At 36.1% G+C, this 10,268-nt stretch overlaps 1 protein-coding gene across 1 annotated transcript; it reads left to right on the top strand.

Annotated features, from left to right (window-relative positions):
• Positions 1 to 8,525: 8,525 nt before the first annotated feature.
• Positions 8,526 to 9,038, top strand: LOC111444456 (B3 domain-containing protein At1g05930-like). Its single transcript, XM_023082552.1, has one exon. It carries the CDS (start codon positions 8,526 to 8,528, stop codon positions 9,036 to 9,038), a length of 513 nt encoding a protein of 170 aa, XP_022938320.1.
• Positions 9,039 to 10,268: the final 1,230 nt, after the last annotated feature.

Raw genomic sequence — 10,268 nt, 5'->3', positions numbered from 1 at the left:
AAGAAAGCTCATACGACCTTTCCAATACATTGCCCTTTCTTTTCCCTTATATTTCAATAATGCCATTCCCTATATATATATATTTTATTAAAAAAACTATTTTGATGGAGACGAATACCCTACTTAAAAAGTAACAATTCAAGCTCACCGTTAGTAGATATTGTCCGTTTTGGTCTATTACGTAGCACAACTATCAACCTTACTGTTTTCACACCCTTATAAGGAATATTTTGTTTCCCTCTTCCACCGGATCCACAATCTCCACCTCCTTTGGCGCTCAATGTCCTTGTTGGCACCTGCCACTTGTCACAATCGCACTCTTGATGGCAGCGGACTTGCGAATGTGTGACACTCACTTTCCAACAACAAGTGAGCTAAGTCAATTCGTTCTTACGTTGCCTACGGCCAAGCGACGTATGCTCGAGCCTTTGGAGCTTAGTGTCCTTGTTGGCACCTGCCACTTGTCACAATCGCAATTTTGATGGCAGCGGACTTGCAATTGTGTGGCACTCACTTTCCAACGACAAGTGAGCTAAGCCAATTCGTTCTTACGTCGCATACGGTCAAGCGACGTATGCTCGAGCCTCTGGCCTCAGTTTAAGAAGAAGGTTCTAGAAAACGAGAGAGTAACAACAACGGCTCACAGTATATAACTATTGGTAGGGGGAAGTTGACGTGATTGATTCTGATACCATTTATAACAGCTCAAGCCCACCCCTAATAAATATTGTCCACTTTAGGCCGTTACGGACTGTCGTCACCCTCATAGTTTAGAATGCATCTATTACGAAGAGATTTTCACACTTTTATAAGAAATTGTTTGTTCCCCTCTTTAACCGATGTGGGATCTCACATCGACTATCATCCTTCTTCACGTAACTTTTAATACCATGAAATTTATTAAGCTCGGCTTTCTTCGTGACTCGATCAATGTATTATAATCAATGAATGAGTAATTAATTAAAAAATTATCTTAAAATTGTTTCTAAAAAAACAATAATTGATATGATTAGGTTAATCCCAAAAAGCATATACTTTAAAATTTTCCAACACAATCATTAAAAATTTCAACTCCTCTAATGGAGAAACCTTTTTATGATCCCAATGCAAATTTAAAAAAAAAAAACTATTTATTGAAATTATTTCCTTTTTGGAAAAAGATTCTTTTTTTTCTTTCTTTTCACTTAAACTAAAATATTCATGCATTTAAATTACATAATTTATATTCATTTTGAGTATAAATTCTTACTACTTTCGTTTGGGCTTCCCCATACGGTCTCATACTAATGGAGATTGTATTCCTTGATTATAAACTCATGATCATTTCCTAAATTAGCTGATGTGGAACTTTCATCGAACAAAGATAGAAGGGGGAGACATAAATTTTATTCGAGAAAACTCAAAAACTCAATTTTATTCATTTTTTTTATATATAATAAGGAAAGTAGAAATAATATTTTAAAATCTTTTTTTATATAATTTTTTAGGTTAAAACACCATTTGCAAGGGTGTAGAAGCTTTCCCGTAACAATTGCATTTTAAAGCCTTGAGGGGAAGTTTAAAGAAGACAATATCTACTAGCAGTGGATCAGGGTCGTTACAAATGGTATCAAAGCCAGACACTAAACAATGGCAACGATGTGCCAGCTTTCTCGCTCTTCCCCAAAAGGGGTAGACACGAGGCGGTGCGCCAGTAAGGATGCTGGCTCCAACAAGAGTGGATTTGGAGGATGGTGGGCCTCGAAAAATTTAAGAGCTAAATTAAAATTTTATGGAAAAAATTATTTTAGTCATGAATTTTGTATTTTATTTTATTTTAGTTCACATAATTTCAAGTTTCAAATTTTAGTTCATATAATTAATTTAAAAATAATTGATATGTTTTTTTTTTCTAAAAAAATAACAATAAAATAATAATTGAAACTAAATAATTTTTGTCCTGAAAGACAACCAATCAGAGCTCTAGATTCTGTACGATGTCTGAAGACTGGTAGAGGCGCCAGTTATATCCGGAAATCGATTCCCAGCCGTCGGATCAGCTCAAACTCCAACGGCCACAGTGTCGTCAAGGTCAAATTATCATCCGACCGTCCGATTCATATGAGGACACGTGTACGGCCAGAGGCTCCAGGAGCTTGGTTTGTTGGTAATTAAGAGGAAAAGGGATGGAGAAAAAGGGAAAAGGAATAATTATTATTACTATTATTATTAAGAATTAGAAAAAAGCAAAATAAAGTGAAAAGTAAAAGATGGGGAACTTGGTCCCACTTAAAAGAGGAGCCTCAGCTCTAGCCTCGTGGATTCCTCGATTTGGATATAGTACGAAAATGCCCCTATTTCATTCCTAAATTACGAATATGCCACTACTAATGTATTTTATTGAACTTGAAGGGTCGTTATAGATGTAATAAAGTTTTAATCATAAAATTGAAACCGTCAAATTCACTAGTAAGAATGTTTTTCTCTTGTATGGAAACTCGTTACGTTGCCGATGGAGTCGTGATCTTGACACGCTCACGACCAGCCTTAAGGGAAATCACATGAGGGTCACAACCTGCTTTCTTCATTGTTAGGTTGTGACGTTCTCTCCCACTTAAACTAGTCATCGTCCTCAATAACTTACTTTGGTGCACACCCATTGTTAGATTGTAACACACGTCATTGTTGACATGAAAAATTTAGTCAATAGAGATGAGCGGTATAGTATTAAATATCTCCCTATAAACTCGACTAAAGAAATACCAAAAGTATAGATGATCACGAAACTCAAGAAATTCTATCTATGTAGCTGATTTCATGTGTATATTCCATCTCAATTTGCTAATCAAGCAATAAAAGAGTGTTTATCGATATTGCCTCCAAACTAATACCACGATACCGACGATCAACGGGAACAAATGGTTTTCAAGGAACTCCATCCTCTCTAGTAAGATTATGTCGAATAGGGTGAAAAAACGAGAAAGCTTCAGCAACTCAAAAAAATCACAAGATCAATGCTAAAAACCATCCAACCGCTAAAATTTTGAGATTATAGCATAAATATAATTGACAATATTGTCGACCATCGTTTTTAATTTTTATATACAATTTTAAAAAATCTTAATAAAATCAATTTAAAGTTTTATAACTTATCAAAAAAATCTTATAAACCTACATGTTATAATAATCTACGATGATATGAAATTAATTAATTAAATTCAATTAAATAATTTTTATTCATTAAATTTGGATTAAAATTTTATGCACTATAAGATAAGTTTTGAAGTACATATATTAATGTGTATTTTTAAAACGAGTATAAGTCGTCACATGACAAGAAATGACCTACCTACGCAACATTCCACTCGTTTGACACACCATTTGGTTGCATGTTGTCTCCAACATAGGACAAGCACTTGAGTTGATATAGTTTGTCTCTCGAGTAGACTCGAGAAACTTTGTCCACGTAACGAAAATAAAAATATTTATTAATGCTTTTATTTTTATAAATTGTTGTATAAATGGAAAACACACAGGACAAGCATGTCGTTTGTTCGTGTGATATTTTTGAAGGCTGCAATAGTAGAATGTGTGTCGTTTGTTCCCCATCTCTCCTTTGATTCACGGATCGACCTTTGGTTCACATGTGGTGACATTGGGTCTCCATGATTAACAAGTTGCGTCGAATTTGTACAACTCTTACGTAGGTTTCCAGGTGATTATACTATGTTCGATCTTTCCTTCGTGCGATCAGTCTGATGAAATGTTCTAGCCTGCATTTGAGTTTCTCTTTCACACAATGGCGACCATTCAGACAAGTGTTGGTTTATAGGAAAAACTATTTTGCTTGAAACACCTTCTAAGGTAAGTAGCTCGATTGGATAACTCCTTAAAATCTTCGATAATAAGTATATAGGATTTAAAATGCATGTTTGTTTATATGATATATAGTTCTCTTAAATATGTTACATAACATGATATTTAGAGGGACTTGATAATGGAACGAACTGATGATCAAATGATACGATTTCTAGCATGTTTACGAAATTGTTTGTGACATTTACCTCCTAACATGTTATGTATGTTTCCATGCACGTTTACACAAGATATTATGATGGGATAGATTTGGATCCAATTTTGGGTCATTTCTTGGAAAAGTCTGGTTCTCTGGAAAAATATGGTTCTCTTTGTCTTCGAGCTTTCATTCCTCAATGCACTGTTTTGTTCTTTCATATACCTCCCCACCAATAGATAGAGACAAATAGGAATAACAGAACCACGTCTACAAAATGACAGTACCATGCAGCTGCTTCAAAGCCAACGTGATGCTCCTTGGTCAGATGACCAAGATATTGGCGAATACCACATATGATCAAGAAAAGAGTACCTATAATCACATGAAACCCATGAAAGCCAGTTGCTAAGAAAAAGGTAGAACCAGAAATACTATCTGAAATAGTGAAGCGTGCTTGATAATATTCCATTCCTTGAAAGCCTCTGAATACTAGCCAGTGAAACAGTAGCTACTAAAGCGTAAACGGCTCGTTTTTCCTTTCCCGCGAGTATAGCATGATGAGCCCTATTTTAGAGGATTATGTGGCGTTTGGGTCTTACAGAATGACTGACGGTTTGATTTAAGTTTCATGCCTTCATTTTGTCCGGTGAACGTGTCTTTTTTTTTTTTAGTCTTTAATAATTATAGTAAAATGAAAAAAAAAATTAAACAAAACTAACAATATTGAAGTTGACAATGTTAAGAAATGACCAAAAATCCAAGCCACTAAAGAAAAAGAAAGGATAAGAGATTGCATGATAAGATGCATATAAAATTATAATGAAGTAAATGGACTAACTAATGTATGATATAATATGCACATTTTTTATTCTTAGGATATCATTTATTAGGCTATCATTTTAAATCTTTACAAGGAAAACAAGAAGTGTCATAGTGTACGATCAATCGCTATTAAAATAAACTTTATTCGAGTTTTTAGACTTTAAATGTTTTGATCACAAAATCAAGAAAACTTCGATACCCATGTTTATTGACAAATACTTTTATTGAATTCAGAGGTTTAAATTCTCATACGCTATCTACGATGTCTATTTAACCTTGAAATATGAGGAATTTGTATAAACTACCTGTGAACTATGAGATTTGTTAAGATCACACTCTTTAATTTTTAATTTGATCCGTAAGTTTCTTATATTATGTTAAATGTTGCCATGAACTCCTTCTATTAGTGGCTATTAAATTATCATTTAATTGATTTCATATGTGTGACTCAAAGTAGAGATGTCTATTTAACTTATGGGATTGAGGCCTCACGGGACACGTCTCAAAAGGGGTATGAAGTCCCCGTTCAAACTAAAAATGGGAGGAAGTGGGGAGAGATTTCTCGCCATGGCTGCCGCAAGCAGAGCCGATTGATTACTTTTCTACTCCACCCTTTTGGCCTCCAAATCATCCATCGCAGACCCCTTTCGCCATACTCTGTACATACAACCTCACCTTCTCCAACATTATCGGTTTCCCCTTAACCAACATAGCCTCTTTCATTTTCTTTCCAATCGCCCCTTCATCCTTCACAGAAACAATCGCTCCTTCATCCTTACAAAAACCCTAACTTCAGGATACTCATCAACATTCTCATCAGAAATATACAGAATCTCGACAAGCCCATCGACCTTCTGCAGAGATTTACCTTCAGAATCTAGGCGCCGCACTGGCCTCTTCGCTAACCAAGTCACCATCGGCCTCCTCACCAAAATTGGCTCCTTCGCCCATTAGGGCAACTCTTCCGGCTTCAACACTGTCTTCATCCCTTGCTCCACGGGGCGTGGCGCCCTCTCCGTCCATTGGAACTTCACCACCTGCTATGGTGTCTGCTACTTCTCCACCAGCTCCACCTATTGCTGCTTCAAAGTCACCAGCGCAAACTCCAATTGCAAAATATGCTTGAGGTATTCTTACTCGTGCTCATTTGCTCGATAGCAAACTAGTCCACAAGGTGCAAACCCTACTCTATCTCAGCCCCTCTCTTTCTTTCTTAGTCTAAAATACACCCAGAGTCCGCATTCTTAGTTTCTGCCCTCTTCTTCCTCTCTTCTTCATAGCCACCATCGAACCCCCTCTCTCCCTCTCTTATACTTTTCTTAGAATAGAGCCATTGCCCTAATTTTGAAGCGGATTGGGTCTCTATAGTCCACACCTCATGGAATTCTTATGGAGATTTTTCATTCTCTCTGTTTTTTTTTTTTGTTCTATTTACCGCATGACCAAGGCCCTTCAGATGACTCTCTTTCTATTCTCCTTCTTCCTTTGAGTTTCCCCTCCTACTTCATGAGTAAGACATATTATCGTCGGAGCCAAGGTAGCATCCCCACTACCCGACGATTTTTCTGCAGTTTTTGATGGTTAAGAAAATATTATACTGCCAAACCAGATGTCTCCTTCGAATCAAGTTACTGACATCCTCACAAAAAGTGTTTCTCGAACTCTCTTTGAACTTTTTAGTTCTAAGCTTCACGTTCGTTCAAATCCGACGTTCAGCTTGCGTGTTAAGGATATTTAGTCATGAATTATAGTTTACCATGTATATCATATTTGATATTTTGTTATAGACAAATATCTCGTATACATTTATTGCTTTTTCATTTATTGTTATTCCCCTTCATAATTTTATTTGATTTTCTAAAGGTTATAAATAAAGAACTTTCTCACTAGTTTTGCGCATTCCTCAGTCAAGGTTAAATATACACATATATTCATAGCAAGGATTTCATAGTGGATCACTCTAGGGCACATGAATTCTCGTTGTAAAGAAGAACGATGGATGGTTGCACCTATGTATTGATTTCCTAAGAGTTTGAACAAGATATCAATAAAAAATGAGGACCACTTTTACCTATAATGACTTGTTCGACCAGTTTCAAAGAGCGTCAGTATTTTTAATATTAAATTTACGAATGGTTCGATCAGTTGAGAACAAGAGACAATGATACAGACATGAGTTTAGATGGTATCCCGTGAATTGACAATTAAAGATGTACCTGAATCGAATTAGATTGAGTTGAGTAAATTTTTTAAATCAATACAAAAGTTTGGGTTGGTTACCTGGTAACCCAGCCCATTCAACCTAACTTGAAATGGTTTACTTGAAATTGTTTCAAGTAAGCTCAAAACCAACATATATGCTTTAGGCTTCAGCCTCCCCGTACTCCAATAACGCATGAAAGTAGGTATTGATCTAAGTAGAAAGCAACCGTTAAACGTAAACATAAAGTAGTGACATATGATATACTTGAGACTTCAACACTTACCTTATTACAATCTCGAAGGCGATGATGTGTGGCGATGGTCTAGCGAGAACGTGACGATGAGGGGACGAGAATGCTGTGCAGCGATGGCAAGAGGGCGAGAGTAGAGTGTTATGTGGTGACGGCGAGAGGGCGAGAGAGTGTTATGCTGGATGAGAAGGCAACAGAGGGTGAGACTTGAGAGACGAGAGTACTACGGTTTGTGACTACGCTTTAGGGTTAGATTTCTAAATTTATTTTGAATATATATTACAAAAACAATCGGTTTGAGTCGGGTCGACTCGAAAAATTCGCCCCTCAACCTTCAACCCAAAACAAAAGAAATCAATTAAAAAAATTTACCCAACCCAACTTTTATAATTCAGGTTGGGTTGGCTAAATTTTTGAGTTCAATGTACATCCCTTTTGACGAATGTGTCTATAATCTTCGTGAATTTAATGAACAAAGTGTTTAAGGGAGATAGAATTTTGTTGGACTTAGCTAAATTGCATGCAGTAACTTAGTGACCTCCCTCAACCAAGGTCATCGAGGTGGGCAATTTCTGTCACACCCTTATAAATAATGCTTTGTTTTCCTCTTCAATCGATGGGAGATTTCACAATCCACCGCCCCTCAAAGCCCAACATCTTCGCTGGCACTCGTTCCCTTCTCCAATTAATATGGGATCCCCCAAGGTCATTGAGGTGGGCAATTTCTGTCACACTCTTATAAAGAATGTTTTGTTTTCCTCTTCAACCGATGTGAGATCTCACAATCCACCGCCCCTCAAAGCCCAACATCCTCGCTAGCATTCGTTCCCTTCTCCAATCAATATGGGATCCCCCAATCCACCCTCCTTCGGGACCCAATGTCTTCACTAGCACACCGCCTGATGTTTGATTCTAATACCATATATAACAGTTCAAGCCCACTGATAACAGATAGTGGTGGGTTTGAGCCGTTGTAGAAAGATTATGAAGAACTACTCAACTCATAATTTGTAGTCAGCGGTTATCAAGTCTTTACCTTAAAAATTTGAAGACATTATGAATATTCAAATCTTGATTGACCATAAAATTGAGATAGTGTTAAGAGTGAGATAAAAAGTTTGAATTTTAGTAAAATCTCCCCGCTTAGGTGAAAATTTTGAAGTGTTACGGTAGAAATTGAGTGAATTTCTGTAAACAATTCTTAGAATGTATATATATTAGATGGCTTTTTCCTTTCTCTTCTCACAATCTCAACAATGTCAGTTTCTCCATATCCATCGATGTCAAAGTGGCGCAATGCATTCTTTCTAATCACAACGCCAGACATGCCAACTCGGATGCGCAAGCAGATCGAGGAGATGCAAGGATACAATCTCCAATTGGTGATTCATAAGAAATTAATAGAAACTGATATGAACGAGAAAGATGGCCGTTTGTTTCTTATAATCAAGAAAATCTTATTCGATTTCATCACCCCAGACGAGGAGAAGCTCTTGAATGATGCAAACGGAGTCATGGAAGTCAAGATTCTTGATGAGGGTCAAAGGGTGAGCCCCATGTTCTTGACCAAAGGCAAGATTCAAGAACATGATGCATATTGTTTGACCACTCATTGGAATTCTTTTGTCGCCAAAAATTGCTTGAAAATTGGCCACCTTATCCAACTTTGGAGTTTCAGAAGAGTTCGACTCGTAGACATCGAAAATGAAATATTCACCTCTGATCTTTACTTTGCGTTGAATACCATGGATGGTCGATGTTTTCTTTAGATGTGTTCTTGAGTAAATAATGGATAGGATAAGCAGGTTTCTTTAGAAGTTTTTCTATTCGTAGATGTTTTCTTTCGATGCGATGCATTCTTGCGCAGACTCCGCAGATTGTTTTTAGAGTTTTTTTTTCCGTATGTTCCAGTTCAAGAAATTATCCATTCTTAAATAAATGTCAGGATTAGTAGTTTAATAATTTTCACGTCTTGGATCTTGTTTATTGATTATATGTTTTAGATATTTTCAAGGGGCCTCGAGTAAACTTTTGATTACTCTGTCTCAATTATTTATATTTGTAGCGATTTAAGTCTAAGATCCAAGATCTGATGATCCTGACATTCCCTTATATCCCGTTCTAATAGTGAAGACTAACAATGATGCTGATTATCTTGGGTAGTCCATTCTTAAAAATTGCTAGAACATTAATGGATGTCCGCGAGATAACGATAATATTTAGAATGGGCGTTCAACGAGTATAATTCAATATCAATGGCTACTTGAAATATCCATTTTTAGTAATCTCTCGATTGATTTGAAACCAAGTATAACAGAAGACGAGCAATGGCCCATGATGCAAACTTAACCAACTACTGAGCCTGCAATTTCATCCGAGCATATCTATCATATGAACCATAAAAGTTTATTCGTGGTGCAAAAAGATATTTAGGGGATGAATCGATACAAATGAAAATTAAAAGGAATGACTCGGGTATCATATTTTCGAAAAAAGGGAATGCTTCATCTTCCACACTATATCACTTTTTTCTTTAAAACAATATATCAACATACTATGCTATCATAAGATACTTAACCGATACGTTAAACAATATATTAACATCGGACCATTGAGGACAATGTCAACTTTAGGGTCACTATAAATGGGACAATGACTTCACGTAGACTTGACTCTACACTTCAAAACAATATTAGACAAGCCTTCATATAAACATAGTAATACTAATTCTCATACACGAATCAAATAAACGAGAACACTAATCAAAATGGCCTTTATATATGCATAGAATTACTAATTCTCATACCTTAATCAAATAAACTAAAATACTAATAAAAATGGTTACAAACTAAATGGAGGTTAAAAAAGAATATTAATCAAAATAGTTATGTTGAGGTCATCCCGTGCTGGATCTAAATTTCAAATCATGGGCATAAAGTATTACAAATAGTATTAAAGCGAAAACTCTTTCAAAAGGATGCAGTTTACAGACGAACCAA

The sequence above is a fragment of the Cucurbita moschata genome, unplaced genomic scaffold, assembly GCF_002738365.1.
Source record: "Cucurbita moschata cultivar Rifu unplaced genomic scaffold, Cmos_1.0 Cmo_Scf00006, whole genome shotgun sequence".
NCBI lineage: Eukaryota > Viridiplantae > Streptophyta > Magnoliopsida > Cucurbitales > Cucurbitaceae > Cucurbita > Cucurbita moschata.
This window is presented reverse-complemented; position numbering and strand designations above follow the sequence as displayed.